Genomic DNA, 22,281 nt, shown 5'->3' with positions numbered 1-22,281 from the left:
AGATACACGCTTCAAGGCTGAGAAGATGAATGCGGATGATGAGCGCAGAATGAAGGGCGGAAGAGAGAAATGGGCTTTACAGAGAAGATGTAAGAATGCTTCATTGGGGGATCCACGGCGGGCCAAGCAGAGGGAGATGCGCCGCTGCGAACTATTCCTAGTAAGAAACCCCACACTAGTCTATGTAGATACCTAAACAGAGAACCCACCCTAGTCAGACCAGGAGGGAACACCACCATGGATGACCGGGGTCCTGGGAACATCCTTGCCGACACGCACATGGGGATACTAAGTCACTAGGTGCCTTGGGTGCGCTACGAACGAACGAGCTCGTCGAGCCGGCAAGGACCAGTGCCGGATCCGTCATCGATTGCAAGTGTGATGGGCATACTGCGCGAGAAGAAGAGGTGACTGTTGATCTCGAGCTGAAGCCAAACCAACACGCACAGCTTAGAGAATGCATTGTCAGCATGTGAACTACGGTAACTACAATCTGAGGTCGAACTTAGCAGATTGAGGCAAGCCAGGGCCAACATAGTTTGATAGCTCAGCTATCTTGTGTCTCGGGCCTAGAGCACGAATCCGAATTCATTCATTCTTGCACTAAAGTTGGAGCGAACCGGTCTAGTGAGGCTGGCTGGAAAGCCGGGGCCTGAGACTGAAATCCGGGCCCGGGTTTATTGGGCTATGGGTAGGCAAAAAGGCAGACAATGAGGGAAAGCAACAGAGAAGACCGCAGTCTCGGCACGAGCTGAGGCCCTGAAGCCGGGGACAAGAAGACGGGGGATGGAGTGAGGGTGAGACTGAGGTTCAGCGCCCTGTTTCTCGAGGTGTGAGTGGGCGGTTGCGCCGGCGCAATAGAATGCAGAGCTGCAGATGTACAGAAGGCGTTGCCGAAAATAAGAGTAGCGTCGTGTGGATAGTAATCGGAGTAGGATTGTACTGTGCAAAGGAGGAGGGCTGATGGAGAGTTGGGCTGTGACAATCACTTCTTAGTGTGCAGCAACTATTGCAGAAGATGCGAAACGGCATGAGTCTATTGGCCAGACCGAGTCTGTCATGACCAGAAAAGAAAGAAGCTGCCTCATGATGTACATTGTATTGGGTGGTGCCATTGGTGCCTTTGATGGGGTTGGATTGGGCGAGCTGAGTGCTACGAGCAGTACCTACCTTACCTCGGTGGACAGGAGGAAAAAGTGAAGAAAAGATACATATACGTACGCACTCTAAAAAAGACGACTTCACTAGGTACCTTTTTTCCAGGCCTAGACTAGCGGAAAGATGGATCCTGAATGGCCGGTAAAGACATGTCTCTTGGGTCGCTCTTTGCGTGTGCGCAAACGGGCCAATGAAACTGGTCGAAAGTTGTCTCCCCTTCGGCTTTAGCCAGGCGGCCGTTCCCAGTGGGAAGGAAGAAGGAATACGTACCGTGCCGTAGATTTCTCCACCCGACGGAGTGGTTGCCCGTTTGGACTTCGACCTGAGTGAGTCCCGTCCTCTTGCACCCTTGCCCCGCTTATCTTCAACTGGCAGCCACTCCAGGGCTCAGCCGAAAGGAACTTCCGCTTGGCACGTGCGTCAAGTATCTTTTTTCCAGACCACCCTTCCCGAACAATCAGTGATTGCCTAAAGCATCCTGGGGTTGAGGATGAATTCAGCAACAGGAAAATGCCACCATGAATTGGACCTTACCCTTGACTGACCCCAGGCAGCCACAATCGACATCGAAACCCTGGTCACAGAATTCTCCAGGCCCTTTTCAAACAAGACAACCGCAATCGTTGATGTTGCACGCTTTGCGGCTCAATTCCTCTTCAAGACATGATTGAGATGGGGAAGTTTGATAGACGACAACAGACCCAGGCAATCCAGATGTTCTCAATTAAGCCAGTGCAAGTCTGGATTGAAGCAAAATCGGCTCCCGAGCTGCCCGTCTCCCCACATGAAAGCTGAGACAATCGAGTGGTGGACTTGACTAGCTTGGTCTCAGTCCGAAAGAATGAGATAGCCATTGAAACAGAGAGCTGCCAGAGTCTTGTGCGACAGGATCACCTTACGAGACTAAGCCGTATCCCTACCCCGATGTGTTGGTGCAAGGTGAGTTCGACATGACTGGGGCAGGGGCCTCGGCTGGACATTATTCACGATAGGGCAAGGATTTCACGCTACCAAGCCTTGGCCTTGATAAACATGAGGTATTGTCCCTTCCGTCTTCTTCTGTAGCTTCTGCAAAATTTTGTCGAACCAGACTACCATAATAGGCGATGACGATGTAGAAGCACATGCGCCGCTGAGAAGCATTCTATGAGGCGAAGCATGAGAATAGGCAAGACTGACATTGACTATATGCAACTTTTTCTCGGGTCGGCCATGTAGTCAGTAGGAAAGCTCGTCTGCTTCATTCATGTGATTGAGGACGTAAAACAACGATTGATGCTTGACATGCGCCGGCCACTGACAGGCCGCATGGAATTGGCATGCAATTCCAGGTGACAGGGAGAAGGGTGGTGAACCTGGTTCCAACATCAAATTACACTGACCGGAATTGCGGCCTCTGTACGGAGTATTGAGTGGGTGACGAAGTCCGAGGCTCCTGATACCACAATCTCTGCCCACATGTCTCGTCTGACTGTGTTCTAATCCATGATCAATGTCACAAATAGTCCGCGGTAACTGACTGCGTAATTTGGTAGCCCGTAAGCTCGCACCAACAACGCGGGCCTGCGGCAAGGGCCCGCAGTGGATCCTGGTCCGGCCCCTGCGGGAGGGTGGTCGCTGCGCCATCCGCTACTGCCCCGCTAGTGCCATCCCGACTCGGCGGGCCCCACTCAGAGCCCATCGGTGCCTTCCGAGTCTCGTCAGATATACGGAATACATCACGACAGACCAATCTTTCCAATCAGATCGCTCCCGAGACCCCAAGGCAACCGTCAGGCTGAACTGTGCCTCTTTCATCTTACATCCAGCTTTGCGGTCAAGTTACATCATTCGTCTCGGTCATCTCCAGCTCCATTTTGCTGCGTGCCTCGTCTGCCTCGTCATTGGTAGATCGACAAGACATCAACGGTCAGCAATCGTGCGATGAAACATATGCCAGGGCCGAGTCTCCCGTCATTGTCCAATACCATTTGGCAATCCACGAGTCAGCCTTTCAACTCTTGGGTAGGGCTGAGTTCACTGCCCACGCGATTGCAGACTTACTAGGTAGGTACATCAGACCGCCGCTGCTGCAGGGGTCAACCCATCAGCGTCTGGCCAATGCGTCGTAACGACTTACAACGACGTTGGTGGCCTCGTCACTCGCCCAGTTGTGCGCCGCCGCAATTCGATGGCATGCTGCAAGGCCCGATCGACAGAAACGAGTGCCAGAGCGACGCTTATCCAGCACAGCTAAGTGACCAACACCCTCCAATCTGTTCCGCTCAGTCCCTACAGCTGTCGTACGCATCATAGTCGCAAGACGCGAGAGGCACTGGAAATGGTACGTTACGATGTACCTCGTCCAGAGATAAATGTTCTTACGTCCGTTAGGAACGCCTTCTTCAACAAATCCACCACTGGAAACACGCGATATTTATAAAACGACGTTAAATAAAACATCACCAACATGCTGTGCTGCGCGGGATCTTGCTTGTGGTCGAATCAGCATTATCGTTGAATCGTTTCACAACAGGTGAAATCCCCGGAAACTTCTCTTTCCAGCAGTCACACTATCCCTATCTGAGGTACCTTGAGGAAACACAATGGGCATCGACGATAACTGTTGCTGCTTCTAGAAACCTGTTTGGCCAACGTCAGCTCGGCGATGCGGGTCTGGCGCACGCAGCCCATCTCTCGTCTTGTCAGTGTCACCCAGACCAGCCAGGGTCTGCGGAGGCATTCTATGTCATGTATAACCCTGAACAAAAGGAGTCGTCAAGTGCGCGTGGAGTTCAAGGTCTTGAGCCACAGCCGGTGTTCATTTATCCGTTGTCGCACTGCTACATTCAGTTGGGCAGATTCTTCAAAGCCAGCAACGTTGTCTTGCCGCTCAAAGTATCGATCTATCGGCAGGCAGAACGCAATTCGGGCCGTCATTCTCTCGTTGAGCACTGTGTTCAACCCTTCAAGCTGGTAATCGAGCATCGGTGCCTACGGCAGACGGCGGAAATAGCCGCTACGTGGTTGCCCGAGAGACCCTCATACGTGCCTGGTATCCAATGTCGACCTATCAGAGTTGATTCATATCGCTAATACATGATGATCATCTTTGAGTGAGTAGAGCGACTTTACTGGCTTCTATCAGATGTCAGAGATGTCAACGGCCGACGAGCCGGCTTCTTGCCGCAATTGAAAGTGGCTTTAGAGTGTCAGCACTGGTCTCAGTATATTCTCTTGTCAGCACCTTCTCTTCACACCCATTCAGACTCGCGCCCTTCTAGGCAAGGTGGCGCTCTCTGAAGGATTCGGCTTATTCGAATCCTTCAGTCGGCACTTGGAAAGATGGCTGTCAAAGTACTCCAGCCTGTTGGTATCTTTGTTCACACTTCACTGGCGACCAGTCATCACTCAAAAGCAGTAAGTAATTTGCTTATCAAAAAAAGTAATTGGTATTGATTTAACTCAGGTATCCCTGCCGCCAACGCCAGCTCCGAAATACAAATAGACGTTACACCGAATTTCAAGGTCATCACTACGTCTGCCCATCGTCCTTAGACGTGGGTGCCGCCACTCGCATCAACTTTTCGTATTCCTCTTCCGAATTGCCGGTCGAGAACGCTTAGTTCCACCAGTCTCCCTGGTCGTGCATGGCACGGGCAACCTTGACGAAACCGGCAATGTTGCTACCAGCGACCAAGCTGGGAAGCTCGGTCTCACCACCCTTGACGTACTCCTTGGCGGTGTTGAGGCCGTTGAAGAAGGCAGCGGTCATGATGTCCTTGAGCTTCTGGTCGACCTCCTCGCGGGTCCAGCTCAGGCGCTGGCTGTTCTGGGCCATCTCGAGGCCAGAGACGGCGACACCACCGCAGTTGGCAGCCTTGCCGGGAGCGTACCAGATGGCCTCGCCACCCTTCTCCTTGCGCTGAGCCTCGAAGACGTCGATGGCCTCCTGGGTGCAGCCCATGTTGGAGCCCTCGGCGATGGCAATGCAGCCGGCGGCAATGAGAGCCTCAGCCTCCTCCTTGGAGACCTCGTTCTGGGTCGCGGAAGGCAGAGCAATGTCGACCTTGCCAACGTGGGTCCAGGGACGAGCACCCTTGATGTACATGAAGGAGCCCTTGTGGTCGAATTCGGTAAGAGACTTGCGCTGGACCTTGAGGTCGGCAATGTTCTCAATCTGCTCGGGGGTGAAGGCAGCGTCACCCTCGGCGACAAGGCAGCCCTGGGAGTCGGACAGGGAGACAACGGTGGCACCGAGTTCGATGCACTTGAGAGCGGCGTACTGAGCGACGTTGCCGGAACCAGAGATGGCGACACGCTTGCCAGCGAAGGAGCCCTTGTTGGCGTACTTGAGCATCTGCTCGACGTAGTAGACGACACCGTATCCAGTGGCCTCGGGGCGGATCAAGCTACCACCCCAGGTGAGGCCCTTTCCGGTGAGGACACCCTCGAACTTGTTGCGCTCCTGGCGGTAGGTACCGAACAACCAGCCAATCTCGCGGCCAGAGACACCGATATCACCGGCGGGAACGTCGGTGTCGGCGCCAATGTGCTTGCTGAGCTGGCGCATGAAGGAGACGCAGAAGCGACGGATCTCGTTGTCGCTCTTGCCCTTGGGGTCGAAGTCGGAACCACCCTTACCACCACCCATGTTGAGGCCGGTCAAGGCATTCTTGAAGATCTGCTCGAATCCGAGGAACTTGAGGACCGACAGGTTGACGGTAGGGTGGAATCTCAGACCTCCCTTGTAGGGGCCGAGGGCCGAGTTGAACTGGACGCGGTATCCGCGGTTGACCTGGAGCTTGCCCTTGTCATCCTCCCAGACGACGCGGAACTGGATGACGCGCTCGGGGATGGAGACGACCTCGAGGGCGGTTCTGTACTCGGGGTTCTGGGTGAAGAGGGAGGAGTTCTCGAGGGTGCTGACAAGCTCTATAGATGGTGTTAGTCTTGTTAGATTCGTTGTGTAAGAATGGTTGTCGATGGCAACATACCGTTGTAAGCCTGCTGGAACTCGGGCTCGGTAGGAAGGTTAGACATTTTGACGGTTTAGAGGTATGTTGTATACGTATGGTGCTTCAAGATTGTGTCTCTGAGAGGTGAGTTCCTAGTTCGTCTGGCAGAGAGAGAAGCTGATGAAGTTCCAAAGTCGAGAAGATGGGGGAGAGCGGTGCGCCCGCAAGATTATATACAAATCTGGGAACCCCGTCGATCGAAACGAGAGCCAAATCGAATCGAGTAAGAGCTCACAGGCTGGCAACGGCGAAGCGTGTCGTTGCCCCATGTCCCCCCCGGTCATCTACTCCTCCAAGCTTCGGGAGCCCCTTCATGGTGAAGATAGATGCAGGCGGGGACCAGGGACTAGCGTGAGAGCAAGACATGTCCGGGTCGGCCGTGGGGGGCGTGGACGGTGGAAAAAGAGAGAGATAGGACTCCTCCTCCCTCGCCTCGCCTCGCCTCTCACGTCTGAAGCGCGTTCATTCGGCGCCAGACCGACAATTTGTCGTGTGCCATAGCTAACAGAAAATAAAAAAGGGCTCGGGTGAAACCCACGCGGGTTGACGTAAAAAAGACTCAGCGAGTCTAGGCTGGATGAGAGTGCCGGGACCGGGCCCGGGTTTTCACGCTATGTGGCCGGCGGGGGCCTCTCGAGGTCCCTTCATGCAGCTCTCTGATTTGCTGCCGAGTGACAATTATTCACGACCATCACAAAGAGACTACGAGACAAGAGGGTTTGCGCTGCCGCGCGAGCGGTTGCGATCCCGGAGGCGGCGAGCCGAACAGGCATTTGCTGGGGCGGAAACCAGGAGTCCGCAACTGAACTGCAGGGGCACAGGGGTCTCAGGGATGGCCCGGACGCTCCATTGTTCGGGAGAGGGAAGAAGAGGACATGCCCTGGAATGCGCGAATGCCTCTCTCATCGACAAGCCCGGCGCGCGTGTCCCAAACAGGCCAGAACCTGGGGGACGTCATCCAACAATTGCAGCCCATGCCCGCGGACCCCCCACCACTGGCACATGCTTCCGCATGCACGGATTTCTTCTGTGTCTCGCCCTTCTTTCTTGACCTGTCACTGTCACTGGGGAAGAACAAAAAAGGGACCCCGTCAGATGTTGCTGTCATTGGAAATGGCCTTGCATGCCGTGGCGTGCCACTTGGGAACAAGAGCCGAACTGTAGTCCTATCAACCGTCTCTTATTGGTTGCCCCGGGTGTCGAGATACAGCAAGGTAGATCAAATCTTCAAGTTTTCAAAGCTGGGCTTCTAGCTCTACGACGCTAGAAGCCCATCTACCATTCGCTTGTCCGTACACTTCTCCCCAAATCGTCGATGCTGGTGCGGCAGCGCTGATGGCGGCACTAGAGAATTATCTGGGAAAAGGGAAAGGGGGCTTGTCACAATCTGGCCCATGACGCAGCAGGCGTCATGTCTTGCATAGACCCATGGGGTGTTCTTTTGGTTTCTCCATTATGCCACTTGAAGGTTCAAGATAAGAAAATCGCAGAGACGAAGATTTGCGACACATGTGAATTGATCATTGCAATTCGTAAGGTGTGGTGAGTGGTTGGACTGGAACCCAGGACCACACAGAAGCAGGCTAGCATGAACGGGAGATTGATTGACAAGAAAGAAAGTGTCCGAAGAACGGCGCGTCGAGTCGCAGTTCCGCGATCGGAAGTGAAAGGTGCCAATCTAAGTGACGGGAGTGTGCGACAACGAAGACGGCCACGGCTGGGCTGCCGTCGGTGTAGCGAGTGGTGCGGCGCTGCAGTGGGTGACAGACTGAGCTGACATGCGAAAATGCTCAGCCGATTTGAGTCGGAAAGTGCGACGCAACCCGATACAATGCGCTCCTGTCTTCCCATACCTTGTCCTTTACCCCGCCGACGTCGCCCCTCCATTTTGGGGGACTTGGGTTGGGTTTCTGCCCCTCGCTTCTGAACTCCCGATTCCCGAACCCGCTGTCGCGTGTTTTTTTTTTTTTTTTTTTTTCGTCTTTCCATTTGGCTACCGTAGGTGCTTAGCACGTAGTCCCCTGAAGACAAGCTAAGCAGGGGTTTCTTTCCTCCGGTGGTTCTCCGGGGCCATCTTATTCTTTGCCGCCGTTGCTGGAGAAAAAAAAAAGGAGGGGTTGAATCTGTATCCGTACGTACTATTTCGAAACCTCATCTCGGAATTGGGTTGTCCAAGGTAGTTCGGTTCGCAGCCTTACGGTGCGTTGGATCGCTTGAACTGTGTTGGCTGTTGACGGAGCAAGGAATCCTCGAGTCTCATTCGACGGTCACGGAGCAGGCATTCCAAAGTCAACAAACCACCACCGCAAACAGTCCCAGGGACTTTGCTCGCAGCTCCGCTGCGGAGGATGCTTTTACACACAGAGACAGAGAGTTGCTCGGCACGTACGTAATAAGATGGCTCTGTGAATAATGCAAACCACGGTATTGGCTACCAAGATCAGATTGCAACTACGAAATACAAGTGAGCTGCATCGTTACTAGAAAGCTTAACGTATCTGGTGCATGTTTATCTATATTGATAGATCTCGTGGCTATTGATATCGCGAACTCTCAAAACCACACACACACACACAGCGCACTTCGTGTAGGTTGAGAACCGTGGTGTGCACCCTCGGTAGGTAGGCCGACGGGAGAAGAAGCACAGTCAAAACTCCTCGGCGTAACACAGTAAAAGCAAGAGATTGATTGATAACCTTAGATCCAAAAAGAACAGCGAAGGGGAAGGGGAAAAAAAAAAAACAAAAAAAGTTCCCGCGTGGAGAATCCCAGCCAGCTTTCAGCCCAAACCCCGACCCGAGCGGATGACCGACCGACTGCGGCGACGACATCTACGGAGTAATAGAGTCTAGGACCGACGTGTTTCCATCTGTCTGCCCATCTCATCTCATCTCATCTCCCCCCTCCCGAAGTGCTCCCATCCAGTCCCCACCGCCGCCGCCGCCACCACCAAAACCGCCGATCCAGCAGCTGGTCAAGGCGGCCCTGAACCTGGCTCACTGCAGACACCTCAGTGAGTGACACGCCCCAAAAGAGGGCGGCGGCTGCTTTCTCCAGTTCTCACGTCCCGCCCATTCAGAGAGCAGCCGCCGCCCTTCCGCTGCCGGCGGCGCCCGGGGCGACCGACCGTCCCAACGAACCACAGCGCTTGCTCAGCGGTGCCCAATTCTCTTTTACTCAATTCACACACACAACCAGAACTCTCTCACTCGTCCCCGTCCTGCCAACCTCCGTACACATCTCCGATTCCCACAACGGAACTTGCCCATGGATCGAGACACTTTTTTCGGTGGAATAATGCCGCAATCTAAGCTCATCTCTCTTGCTTTCTCCTCGTATTATGGCCATATTGGGACTACATACAGGACCACTCTTCCCGGGTTTTCCCGACATATGGAGGATGCTTCTCCGTCTTTTTGAATATCATGTTGCATCTTGTTTCTCCTCCATACCCTTCCCTTTCTTAGCTTACTCTGTTAGACCCATTCCCGACCTCCTTGTGCGGAATTCGAAATTCTCTTGGAACCCATATGGAGACCCAACGAAGAAAAATACAACAAAGCGAGCAAACGCCGTGAAACGCCTGTCCCGAAACAACATATCTGCCTGCGTAAACCTGTAGACCCTCCACACCACCGCTGCATCTGTAGCTGCAGAATCTCAAAAGGTCGGCTCATGGGAAAAGAAAAGCTTAGCGTCGTGAAAGCCCCCATCCATACCCCCTCCATGTTCTAGGTATCCCACTTCTTGGCACGCCTTCTACCAGATTGCAGCCTGGTCAAAGTCGAACCTCTTCAGCTCCTTCCCTGCGTCTTCCAAGTCCTTCTTCGCCTTCATACGCATGTAGAAGATGGGGCAGTCCTTGCTACTGCAAATCACTTCGCAGTGCATGCTGCCCTGACACCGCTGGCACTGCGTCCAGAGCCGGCCGAATCGCACCTCGAGATCCGACGTCTTGTCCAGTGTCTTCTTGTACAATTCGCCGACCCGAGGCGCGCAATCCGAGCACACTGCCCCCGCGCTCTCCTCCTTGCCTCGGAGTGGTTTCTTGCATCCCATACATGTTTGCGTCTTCTTTGCAAACTTCATCAGGCCTCCGACGGCCGGCGCCGACACTGCAATCGTGCGCGTATGCGCTCCCGTGAGCAGCGAGTTCGCCTTGGTCTCACCCAGAATGGGCTCGAAGATTCTGCCCAAAGGCTTCGCAAGCTGGTTATCAAGGTAGTATCGGGTGTCGATCGGTACGTTGTTCTCAAGGACGTAGATGGGATCCTCAGACTTCTCGTAGTTCTTCGCACCTGCCGCACCCTTGATCATCACATAGGCAACTCGATCACCTAGACCTGGTGCCGAGCCTGCATCGCGCTTCTTCATTCTCTGAGCGAGTTCGACGTGAGCCTGTTTGGCTGCGTAGTCGTCTTTGGTGAGCGCCTTCGTAATGACCAACTTTGACATATCAACCTTGTTTTGCAACAAGTCCGCAATCGTGTCTTTGACGTAACTGAGAGTAACAGGTCAGTCGACATTATTCAGAAATCAGATGGTGCAAACTTACTCTTGCGCTCCCTGGACATCTTGGTCGATGAGCATCATTCGAAGCACCTTCTCAATCACGGTTTGTACGAGCAGGCAGTTGTCTCGTCGAACCGTCTCGATACCCTTCGTATCCATCTTGTCGTACTTGTTGGGATTCGTCCAGTACAGGCCGGCGTATCGCTTTTTGTTGATGAGCAGGTATGGGTAGTATACCTTTTCGAACTCCAATTTGATCGGCTTGACGAACTTGGAAGAGACAAAACTAGCAGCTTCTTCGCCAAACTTCATGGCCTCGGGAAGGTCCTTGGTGCCAAACTTGACCATGACAGAGTCAGTGTCACCATAAATGACCTGAGCGTCGTGGGTGTATCCATTGGCAATGCAGTACTTCTTCTCAACCTCTTCCTTGGTCTTCATAATCATCTGTCGGCCAAAGGCTGTTGTGCTACTGGCGATTTCGAGACAAGGCAGCTTGCCGGTTGTCGCACCCGTGAGTCCGTAGACGGAGTTTGCACTGATCTTCAAAGCCAGTTGTCGACCGTTCAACACTGCTTTCTTGAAAGGATCCGTTTCCCCAGCCAGTTCACGCTTGGCCTGCTTTCTTGCGGTCAAGAGTTCCTCGAGAATCTGAGCAAGGAGACCCTTCCGTTGTTTGGTGGTAACAAAGGTGTCGCCGTTCGGGGTGACGATGTAATCATCGTCCTTCTTCAGATCGAACTTCTCGATGGCCTTCTTGTTGACCAGTGTCGTATAGCATAGGTTGTGGGCCTGCATGATACTCGGGTACAGTGAAGCGAAATCGAGGGTTGCGATAGGCACATCGTAGTATCCTCGGGTCGGCTCGATGACTGTGGCACCTTCATACTGCTCATCGCTACCCTCAGATCTCATATTTGGAATGACCAGCTTCTGTTCTAGGGCCTTCCGGAAAAGCTGACTGATGAATTTCACCTGCTGTCCTCTGGAGAGCAAAAAGTTGAACGGGATACCAGTGACTCTGGCCATCTCTGTGTAGTTTTCGAGGCAAGATAGCTTGTCCATGAGCCGCTGCGGGAGGTATGCGTCCTTCAGACAGTAAAGAGCGAGACGGCGGCGCGATTCAGGGGTACCGTTGAATAACTCTGTGATCATGGTGTAGTGAACATCTTCCTTTTGCTCTCCCAAAAATTGGGAGCACACAGAGTTGAGCGTGTAACTTCGGAGGTGGTGGTCGCGCTGGACAAGCTGCAGTAAGTCGAGTTGCAACCGTCCATTGGTATTGGTGGCCTTGCTGTCGCGATTACCCATCTGCTTACTGGAGAAATTCGTCTCCTTGGCTCTGGAAGGGATGCTAGGGATTCGAGACCAGTACTCGAATCCTCCAACCTTCAATGCCTTTGCCCTGTCGAGAAGGTATGGGAAATCAAAGTTGGCAATGTTGTATCCGATGATGATATCTGGGTCGACTTTGATGAGGAACTTCTGCCACTCGCTGAGCATCTTCTCCTCCTTCTCGAACTCGAGAATCTGTGTGGCGACGATAGGACTGGTTGTGTCTAAGCAGAACACGTTCCGCACGAAGGGCTTCTTTTCTCCGTATCTTGTCACCACGTTTGCAATCTGGATGACGGGGTCGTGTGTCGCCTCTGGGAAGATGCCCTTACGTCCAGCGCACTCAATATCGAACGACATGATTCTCAGAGGAGCCATCTTGGACCACTCCCCAACCGGCTTGTGAGCAATAAGGTCGAGGTAATTGATCTCGGCTTCGATTTGGCAGTTCGATTGTCGTTGAGACTGGTGCAGGACCTGGTATTTTGATGCGGGGGCTTCAACCCAAGACATTCCGAAAATCTAGCAGAAAAATATTAGCCTCATCGAGAGAGTTGATACCAGAGAAACGCACCTTGCAGTCGACCATGAAACGTAGGACGTATTGAATGTTGTCAAATGTCATGATGCCGCCATCCATGCCCTTCCACAGACCCTTCCAGTTGGCATTGCCCGACTCGATCGTTGTCCGAACTCTTGCGATGAACTTGGGGTCCATGACAGTGACCTTGAGGTAGGGGCTTTTAACATTTCCTTGGAAACCATAAATATTTTCCCTCATCAGGAAAGATACTGAGTGAATACAAGGCTGGTGCTGTGCTACTTGTGACTCGAGATAGGCCTTGAAAGCATTGCAGTCTTCGGGTCGGAACGCCACCGGGGCAGCGACGTAGAGGTAGTGTTTGAAGTCGGTGACGTGCAACATCACTGAGTGGCCTTGCTCGGTAACACCAAACAGCTTGACCGTTGCTCGACCGCCGTGTAAACTGCCCTCCTCGGCCTCGATTTGCTGGAAGGTCAGGTTGTCCCTGGCCGGGTTGAAGTCGACAAGCGGAGGTCGGTCCCATGATTGATCCTTTTCGGTATTGTTCTGCTTGCGTTCAGAGATATCCTGGCTCAACTTCTCGAGAACTTCTGATTCGAAGGCACTCTTAGGTTGACTAGAGCCCGGAAGGTTCTTCGCATTCTTCTGGGAACCGACATGGCGGGCGGGTGAGGACGAGAACCCTTCGACTTTGCGCTTCTTGAGGGATGACGGTGTCGACGGGATGTTGCGGCGGGTGCTTGGTGTCTCCCCAAGCACACGCTTTTGAGGCAGCACTGTAGCCATTGTGGTGATCTGGCTGTGGTGGAAGAGTTGTGCAGAGTGAATCAACCAGACCTCATAGTCGGGTGGATTTGGGGGGTCGTTAGGTTGTTGCTATGGGATGGAACTTTCAGAAACCCATTAACGCGAAGACGCGCTTGACGTGATTGACGTCGACGTGACTTGACCCACCCTAAAGTGGCTGATGGAAGGCGCGAGCTGATGACTAAGGCATGTGCACTTGGGTTCCTCTGGGTCTGAGACGCGACGTCGACGCCAAAGACGGGAGGTGCAGGAGAGCGGTTACTTCCCAGATTATCCCCATTCAAGTTCAGGTACGCCCTCCAATATCAACACTGAGGCAACCGAACAAAGTTAAGAAAAGAGCTTGCCTTCTGTTTCATTTGTCAATTGGTTGCCTCCCCAGCATCTGTTATTTCTACGCAATTGTCGTTCTTATTTCTGCCCTCATTTCCCCCCTTTTCACCTGAGCGATGGAATGATGCTTGTTAAGGCAAAACTTAGTTGACCACAATGTTGTCAAAAGGTTGTCACGAGAGACAATAGTGATAGATGACTCGTCGCAAAACCAACTCTTGATATTTACTAGATGAGGCTAAGGAATATTTGGATATCAATATGTCTACAACTACAAGAATCTGGAAGCTTCTATACAGAACAACATGCTTCCAGAAATGACTGGTAGCTGTCATTGCATTCTACACATTGTCCCTGTTAGCTATGATGAATTCGACAGTACAAGTGATTCAAAAAGAGCAACATGGTGGCACATAGTCTCGCAAGGCATGTAGTCGCTCTTATTTCGTCGCGAAGAAACAAGAGAAAGAGAGACGAGATTGCTTGCAGTTGTCTTCAGATATCCATTCTAAGAGGCATCAACGGCGGTTTGTCACGACCGCTCAGCTAAGCCATGCAGATAGGATTCATCAAGAGATTGTCAAGAAACTCATGGTAGAAACAAAGAGAAGCAAACTTACTCTCAATCAACTTCCGAAACATCTGCTTTGGCGTGGCAGGACAGCATCTGACGTAAGGCGACGTAACGTGGTATCTTGGTAATGCGTCTGTGGGCGCGACCATGGCAACCTACTTCCTCAACGGCACACAGGCAAGCAACTAGACACAGAAAACCATGGGGGAAAAGCGTTCATTTATGTTTTCATATTAGGACTGGGTTGAGTTTTAGATACGTAAACCTCGTGCAGCCCATCGAATGATATGTGCGGGGTAAACCAGGGGCGTCCGAGGACGATGCGACTGCGTGATGCCGAGACGGTTGATCGGTCAGCGGCAGCGAATAGAGAGAACCCTGGCAAACCCCCGCAGTGCTATGTGTATGGCTCTACCTATGAAGACGATTTGTCTCTGTTGGACGTATGGGAGAGGATCCTTTCCTTCTTCTTTCATAAAAATACCCATCGTGAACCGGGACGCCGTCGCTGAGCAATGCAAATCATGAACCACCCTTGCCAAAGTCCAGAAACCAGTGCAATGCAAACTCTCGTAGCATCAATTGGGTCGTTCCTCCTATGATGTCAACTCTTCATGATGAAGTGATCTTGAAGTTGTCAAGCTCGCACCAGTTGTTTACAGGCTAGGTTTAGGTTAGCAGATGATCGTCGTCAGCATGGGTGATCAGATAACTTACAATACAACTGAGGTACTTGCACCAACTGCAAGTGTTGTGGTAGATGTAGAAGTTATTGAGTAGGACGATGAAGACAATGATGACCGTCAGCAAGAAGCCGGCTCTGACCAACCACCATGCCCACCAGAGTGGCTTCCTGCCCTTGAAGAAACCGATGGGATTCTTCAAGAACGGCGGTGGGCCACCCTGGTTGGGAGTGAGATGCATGGATGCGTATGATGGATCCTCAGCGCCAAGTCTCCGTCTCAAGGAATTGGGCGAATGCAAGACGCAGATGCCCAGCGCAAGGCCCATTAGGAAGCCACCAATATGGGCAAAGTTGTCGAGTCCTGGCAGCAGACCCAGTACGAAAGAGATGACTACATCCAACATGATGAACATCAGGTCTTTCACAGGGCTGCGGCGGTCCTTCCAGGAGTACAGGAGATCGAGCAGGGTGAGAGCGATGACGCCGAAAAGGGCACCTGAAGCACCTGTAGATGCAGCCATAACACCGGCGTAGTTTGCTCCCATGACGTTGCCGAATATGCCTGCGCTCACATAGACCAAGAAGAAGCGAATGGAGCCGATGGCTATCTCCATCTCCTTTCCTATCGTCATTTGCAGAAGCAGGTTGAAGCCGATATGGATGAGACCTGCGTGCAGGAAAATGGGTGTGATGAAGCGGAACCACTGGTTGGGTTCCGGTGACTGGTTGATGTCGGTGTAGGTGGGCTCCGGCACACCTCCGAAGCCGCATAAATCGCCGAGGCCGCACTGGTTCGAGGGGTTGCTGGCGTCGCTCGAGGTCGAGTTCGGGCAAGGCCATGTGATGGGCTGGCCGAGATCCTGGATACCCTTGACGTTGTGCATGCAAGCTACGTAGCGAGCACCCATGTTGATCATAACGTAGGTGGAAGGTCCAATCATGGGGTTGAATGAGGGCTTGGTCATGATGGGAGAACCGGTGAGTTGAGCTGCGTTCCGTTAGTATCAAATACTGTTAGGTTTGACCTGTTGATTTGGCTTACCGTTCTTCACAATCTCAGCGATGAACACTGCAACCTGAACCAACGTGAAAATGTAAACGACCCATGGAATACCCTTTCTGTCGGCGCCAAACATGCCCAGCTGACCAAATCCAACCTTGTTCTTGTCGCGGCGACTCTTTGAGCGGCGAGATCCCGCAGGTGCGTCGTAGACATGGTCATTCTCGTTCATCTCCACATCCTTGTGCGGCTGCGTCGGCTGCCGGCTTTGCAAGGGAATCTCGTCGGCCACATTTTGTCTGCTCGAGTCTGGAGAAGTGGAATGACCGTAGTAGGCAGTGTCCGGCTGAGCATAAGGATTCTGCTGGTGGGGATCGTGGCTGTTGTAGGCCGTCTGGCCGTGGCCCGAGTAGGCGGTGTTTACTGTATTCATCGTGTTCATGCGCTGGGGTTGCATGTTGTTCGTGCTCTGAGGAGGAGGGCTCTGTGTGTTTCCGTTGTGGCGAAATCCGTCCTGTGTTGAGTCTACGGGATAGACATGATCGTCAAAGACGCTTTCGAAGGGGGATACAGTGTTGGCGCGCGGTGGTGGTGGTTGGCTGGCGCCGGGCGCAGGCGTTATTGAGCTGTAGGGAGGAGCGGGTGTTGAACTGGTTGAGGGAATGTTGTTGTAGGTAGCACCACCATAATAGGGAGTAGGCGAGGGAGAAGCTCCTGGAGGGGGTAGCGGTTTGTTCTGGTAATAGTCGTTGGCAGCCATGATATGTGCTGGGTCGGCGGATGCCAATTACGAAGGGACTGGAATTATGTGAGACCAGGGGAATGGGAATCTGGGCGAGGTCTCGTCCTTTTCTGAGAGTCGAAATCTCGCTTGGAGCGGCTGAACTAGGCTTCGGCGGGCAGCGAAGGCAAGCAAGGCAAATCGGACTAGTGCGAGATGGAGAATGGCTCAGGTACCGACCGGAAAGGGATGGGACGCGGAGAAATGTGACAGCGGGAGGGTTGAAATGAGGTGTGTGTCGTAACGCGGTCGGGGGGTCGTGGATATTTGTTCGATGCAGCGTTTTGGCGTGGATCGATGAGCCCGAGCTAAGCCTGGAAGACGGATGGAGTGATTGAGTTGAGGTACGGATACAATGCAGGGTGTCCGTGAGCGCGGTGGGTCGGTAACAAGCAAATTAAGCCCGGCTTAGCCAGCCTCTCTGAATGAGACCAAGGTAACCGGAGTAATCTGAAGCTGAGGAAGGGCAAAGCCGCCAAAGAGAAGTGAGAAGAATGTCGTAAAGTAATTGCAGGTTTACCTCCAGGCGCGCAGTAGGCGAATTATGAATTAGCGGACTGGGAGAATGCCTGTGCACTCAACCTGAGCTACACTACTTCGGATGACCGGGTGAGTAGAAGATAGTTTGGGTGTTTTGGGTGCTTGAGTGTCGGAGCGCGCAGAAAGGAGAGTTCCTGTGTAGCACCTAAGGGGTTATAGGGGGCAGAACGAGTGAAGGGAGTGCCACCTTAAGCAGTAAACTCGTATGTCGTCGGTCAAGGGATGAATCTGGTAACAGGAGCAGGACACGTTCTCACGACACGAAGGGGGGATGCGAGGAGGTTATTTCTTTTAAACAGCCCAGCTTTCAAACGCAAGCCTTCCTGGTCTTGTTTCTGTTTTCTGCCCAAGCCTGCCAAGTGGGAGGCAGAGTACCTTGCGGCTGGCGCTGGACCAACAACTACACCGGGTTGGATCCATAGGTACGTAAGATACAGAGTAGGAACGGCAATGTGGTTGGCAGCGAAGAGGACCCAAAACACTGCCCGCCTCTCAGACTCGAGGCCTCTCTTGAGCGAGTGGATCACGGTGACGGGAGTGTGTGGGAGGGAGGCGGCCCAGTGAGAGGTGAAGAGGGGGGATGCACAATGGCACACCACCAAACGGGAGTCTGAGCAGGGTGCAGTAGGCTTGCAGTAGTTCCGGCTTTGAGGCTGTGTCAGCAATGCCAGCCCTTTTTTTTTCTTCTGCATCTTCCACTCCGACCAGAGTCTTTCCCCCGCCAAATGGGACTGTCGCCAGTCATACCTACCTAGGTACCTTACGGTGCCTGTTCGTACAAAGTACACGTACGGATCGGACATTTAAGCCTGAGTTAAGGTGGGCAAGGAACAATAGCGCCCTTGCCTTACGAGGTACGATGCCTACGAAGTACAAATGTCAAAAGCGACAGGGCGGCTGCCATTCAGCAGCGCATCTGCATCTGCAACTGGCAGCCCTTCGTGGCAGCGGCACATGTCGCGGTACGAAGACTCGTGGCTGCACCTCTGAGCTGTGCTATGTTTGGAACGGAGACCCACAAGTTTCAGATAGTTGCGTAACCCAGCCTGCCGACCCCCGGCGTGGCAGGTGAGCTGTGAGGTAACTCGACCAGACGGGACCCTTCGTGCCTTCTTCCAACGTCCTTTCTTGCCTCTGTCGAATGTACCTTTCCACTAATCCAAGCAGGGCTCGGAACAGAGCCACATCTCAGCCGAGGTCGATGTACCCGCCACTTCTCTTCTTCTTGAGCTCTTCCTTGAGCCTCTCGCTTCGATTCTGCGGGCTGCAAGGCAGCCTACCGTGCCTACCTGGGGATACATCTATCAACTTTAGACAGCAAGCCATCCGCCTCACTCGCTGATCCGCTTAGGGAAAGCAGGATGACATGATGATCAACTGTCAGCATTCGAAACCTTGAAAGCCAGCCATAGCAGCAGCTTCTTGCAATCCTTTCGCAGACGTGCCCTATGGCCAACGACTGCCGATCCATGCAGTACATGCAGACTACGGGCAGCATCCTGGCAGCCTGGCTCCGACATTCGCTCCACAAGACGACCACAACCCCAAGCCTTCAAGAGTCATGACCCTGCAAACCCTCGGCGATTCCACAGCGTTGGGGGAGCAACACCAGCATGAGGTGTTCATTCCATTATTTCCATCCCATCAACATCTACATCAACTGCCCTGCCGCCATCCGACAAGGACCGGCCTGGCGAGGCAGGAAAACCTTCGTTTTCTAATCGGCCTCTCCTTGGAATCAATGACAAGAAACCATCCTGGATATCTGGGGTGGTCCCCAATAAAGCTCTCCAATGTGCCTTACAAATGGACCCCAAGGGCATACCGACCGGAATGTGGATTTCGCAACACCCGCGATAGTACGCCTTCCTAAAGAATCTGCCCGACACTGTGGGTTCGTCGCTTCTCAGCCTCCTTTTGCTCGACTCTTCCCAGTCAGCATTGTGGCACCTTTATATCATTCCAAGCCAAACTTCGCGTCCACCAAGAATTGGTACAAGAACAGAGAAGACAGACCCAGAATGGTCTTCCACCAATATCCGCTGTTGTGATCACGGAACTGATACATGTCAGCTGAGCTTCCAACAGTTGCTGACATTCACTTGCATCGTCTTTTCCACAGTTCGGGCAAAAAAACCTGCGCCAGACCGTCAGCTCACCAACAACGGTCGCGCACTGCGCAGGTTTGGGGCACTTACGACAAATGGTGGCTCGGCCGTCACCCACTAAGAAATGGTTACTCGTGGAGGCAAGCCACATGCACTATCGGAGAGAAACACGAGAAAGCACCCAAGCCCATGAGATGACGTACTCGGACAACATTCGAATCCTCTTTTAACTCTTCCTCGTGCTTTCTGCTTGCGAGAGAGCTGACGCTGGGTTTGACAGCACCCTGCCAGTCATTTTGGCATCCCCCCGAGCCAGCCCTATCCAGAATGCTGGCTCAAGCTGGAATCATCCTTGTCCGTGCGTTGTCGGAGATCGGGGGTCCTCTCGCCCTGCGTGCGGCGCGACTGAATGGAACAACCTATGGGCACCTATGATGGCGCCTCAGGTCCACGACCGTTGCGACGCCACACGCTATCACGTGTCGATAAGATAACAGAAGGGGAAAAAGACCCCTGGTTTAATCAACTTTTTTTTTTTTTCCTTCGCTTGGGGGAGCTTTAATTAGCAAGAGGGTCGTTGCGCAGAGTTTCCAGAGTTCCTCAATTGCGCGGAGATTTGCCTACTGCACGCTGAAGATCCAGTTTACACAGCCATTCGAAACTATGAGCAAGAAAATCCGCGGTGGTGATTCCGACTCCGACAGGGAGGACGGTGGCGCCAAGCTCAATGCACCCACGGTTCGCCTGACTTCCCGAGTCTTCAGCTGTCTTGGTTCTAACCCCCACCTTAGGAGGCATCTACCGATGCCATGGATGTAGATGTCCCACCAACGCCTGCCGACAAGAGACAGGCAGCAGCCATGGCTCGCGCCGAACGAGCTGCGCGTAGAAAACAAATCCGTGAGGGGTTGACGCCTGGAGGCTCCCAAATTTCTTCCTTGGCCAGCACGCCGAATCCCGAGTCCCAGCCCGCATCGCCTGCGCTCAAAGCACAAGAAAAGAAGACGAGGGGAAGGAAGGCGACAAGAAAGAGCACAATCGTCGCTGAGAAGGAAGAAGAAAAACCAGAGGACAATACGGCGACAGGAACCCCCGACGAGACCACCACAGCAGCAGAGCCCGCAGAGCCTACAGAGTCAGAAGAGCCAGCAGAGCCAGCAGAGCCAACAGAGCCAACAGAGCCAGCGACAGTGCCTACCTCTACTCCTGCAACAGTTGCCGAGCCGCTCCCCTTCGTGATCGATGTGAACCCCACCAAGATCAAGATTCCCGACAACACAAGCGCGTCCATAGCCGGCTACGCCACATCCATTGCCCCCAGCTCGGCGTTCGGCGGCGATAGCCAGATCGGTGGCCCCAACCGCGCAGCAAGGCGGCGGCAGATGCAGATTGATAACCATCGGAAGGCGATTAAGAAGGAGCTTGGCATACCCGCCGAGTCGGACGAGCGCGCGGAGGAGGTGGACGCGCTACTCAAGACCTGGATCGCCGAGTTTGACGAAAAGACTGAGGCGCGGGCGGCCAAGAAGAAGGCCAAGAAGATCGCGTCAAAGGGGAAAGCACAGGGTAAGCCTTACTCAGGACGAAACAACAAAAATGATGAGAAGCAGAAGCAGATAAAGAAGCAGAAGCAAAAAAAGGCCCTACGAGACCGGCAGGGAGGCAACTAGGAGAGAAGTTGGCCGACCTGCGGCTCGATGGGGCCCCGCCGATTCTGGAGAGCAAAGGCGTCGTGAGGGAGTAATGGATGTGTGATGAAAGGGAAAAGGGAAGGAGGATACAATAAGACAAAAGTATATATGCGTGCATATTGGCGTCTAGCGGGTCAAATGGGAGGAGGATATATCAATAACAAACTGAACGCCGAGCTCAAATAACGGCATACCGGCCATACTTCGCAAGATGGCGGCATATCCTTACACGTCACAGATCGCAAAGCGCGGACCTTACTGGTGTGATGGTGCTCAATAATAGTAATGTACAGCCAGGGGAGATTGTCACCAACCCATCAATGCTCCAAACTGCAAACCTTCAACGCCTTTTTTGCTAGACTCCCTACTAGCCACAGTGTGTACCTGGACTTGAGTCGGACGATTTCCCCTCCAAATCCATTACTTGTTCGTTCTTGGTATCCTACACTGGCCGTCACCTCTCATCGACAACTCCCCCTCAGTTATTGCTTCTTCTCACTATCGTTCTTCTGACTCTCCTCTGCCTCCTCCTTCTTCGCGCCGCTCCAAACCTCAGAAACCTGCTCGGCAATCAAATCGCCCAAACCCTTGCCCTCGGCAAGCGCCTTCGCGTGCTCAGCAGCCCTCTTGGCCTCCCAGTCCTCGGGCTCGCTGCCGTACCACAGCCTCTGCGCGAGGTTCCGCTTCTTGAACTCGATGGCGCGCATCTGCTCCTCCGTCAGGCCCTCGCGGCGCATCCGCTCCTCGCGCAGGAGCTGCTTGGTGCGCTGCGCCTGCTCGGGAAGCGTCGTGGGGAACATGCGACCGAGGCGGGACTGCATGCGCTGGAAGAGGGACTGGCCGCTGTAGTCGTAGATGAGCTGGTTGCCCGAGGCGGAGAAGCCGGTCCAGAGCATGAAGGTGCGCCAGTCGATTCGGCGGGGGGGCATGAGCATGATTAGGGGGCAGAGGACTACGCCTGCCCAGGCTGCGTTGGTGATGATCTTGGGGGTCGGGGTCGGGGCTTGGCCCGTTGGTTGTGTAGAGGCTGAAGACATTTTGTGTGTGTGTGTGTATGTGGTTGTAATGTTCTTCCGCGATGGAGGTCTTGTCGGGCTTGGAGGTCAGAAGCTGCTCGGGTTCGGCGGCTGAGCAAGTCTTCTCGTGGTTTCGTTTGCGTCGAAGCTGTATTCGTAGGTGGTTTTCCAGTTCGGGACGGAGACTGGTGTCGCAATGT

At 53.4% G+C, this 22,281-nt stretch overlaps 7 protein-coding genes across 7 annotated transcripts; 3 read left to right on the top strand and 4 right to left on the bottom strand.

Annotated features, from left to right (window-relative positions):
* Positions 1-2,966: 2,966 nt before the first annotated feature.
* CCOS01_01136 (uncharacterized protein) lies at positions 2,967-4,233 on the top strand (the record flags this gene model as incomplete). The annotated part of the gene is made up of 2 exons (XM_060449332.1): positions 2,967-3,204; positions 3,674-4,233. Coding segments are annotated over 2 exons (798 nt in total), but the record flags the coding sequence as incomplete, so codon positions are not given.
* A 526-nt stretch (positions 4,234-4,759) lies between these two features.
* CCOS01_01135 (NADP-specific glutamate dehydrogenase) lies at positions 4,760-6,180 on the bottom strand (the record flags this gene model as incomplete). The annotated part of the gene is made up of 2 exons (XM_060449331.1): positions 4,760-6,072; positions 6,135-6,180. The coding sequence occupies 2 exons, from the start codon at positions 6,178-6,180 to the stop codon at positions 4,760-4,762; spliced, it is 1,359 nt and encodes a 452-aa protein (XP_060320769.1).
* Positions 6,181-9,914: 3,734 nt separating this feature from the next.
* Positions 9,915-13,332, bottom strand: CCOS01_01134 (DNA polymerase family B; the record flags this gene model as incomplete). Its single annotated transcript, XM_060449330.1, has 3 exons — positions 9,915-10,656; positions 10,711-12,524; positions 12,577-13,332. The coding sequence occupies 3 exons, from the start codon at positions 13,330-13,332 to the stop codon at positions 9,915-9,917; spliced, it is 3,312 nt and encodes a 1,103-aa protein (XP_060320768.1).
* A 1,540-nt stretch (positions 13,333-14,872) lies between these two features.
* CCOS01_01133 (rhomboid family protein) lies at positions 14,873-16,705 on the bottom strand (the record flags this gene model as incomplete). Its single annotated transcript, XM_060449329.1, has 3 exons — positions 14,873-14,923; positions 14,978-15,933; positions 15,988-16,705. The coding sequence occupies 3 exons, from the start codon at positions 16,703-16,705 to the stop codon at positions 14,873-14,875; spliced, it is 1,725 nt and encodes a 574-aa protein (XP_060320767.1).
* A 2,302-nt stretch (positions 16,706-19,007) lies between these two features.
* CCOS01_01132 (uncharacterized protein) lies at positions 19,008-19,139 on the top strand (the record flags this gene model as incomplete). The annotated part of the gene is made up of 1 exon (XM_060449328.1): positions 19,008-19,139. The coding sequence occupies one exon, from the start codon at positions 19,008-19,010 to the stop codon at positions 19,137-19,139; it is 132 nt and encodes a 43-aa protein (XP_060320766.1).
* An 898-nt stretch (positions 19,140-20,037) lies between these two features.
* On the top strand, positions 20,038-21,044 carry CCOS01_01131 (uncharacterized protein; the record flags this gene model as incomplete). The annotated part of the gene is made up of 2 exons (XM_060449327.1): positions 20,038-20,112; positions 20,166-21,044. The coding sequence occupies 2 exons, from the start codon at positions 20,038-20,040 to the stop codon at positions 21,042-21,044; spliced, it is 954 nt and encodes a 317-aa protein (XP_060320765.1).
* A 503-nt stretch (positions 21,045-21,547) lies between these two features.
* Positions 21,548-22,102, bottom strand: CCOS01_01130 (uncharacterized protein; the record flags this gene model as incomplete). The annotated part of the gene is made up of 1 exon (XM_060449326.1): positions 21,548-22,102. The coding sequence occupies one exon, from the start codon at positions 22,100-22,102 to the stop codon at positions 21,548-21,550; it is 555 nt and encodes a 184-aa protein (XP_060320764.1).
* Between the last annotated feature and the right edge of the window lie 179 nt (positions 22,103-22,281).

Source organism: Colletotrichum costaricense, assembly GCF_030867565.1.
Source record: "Colletotrichum costaricense strain IMI 309622 chromosome Unknown Scaffold_1.1, whole genome shotgun sequence".
Classification (NCBI taxonomy): Eukaryota; Fungi; Ascomycota; class Sordariomycetes; order Glomerellales; family Glomerellaceae; genus Colletotrichum; species Colletotrichum costaricense.
The sequence above is the reverse complement of the archived record's forward strand: the minus strand, read 5'-3'. Positions and strand labels throughout refer to the sequence as shown.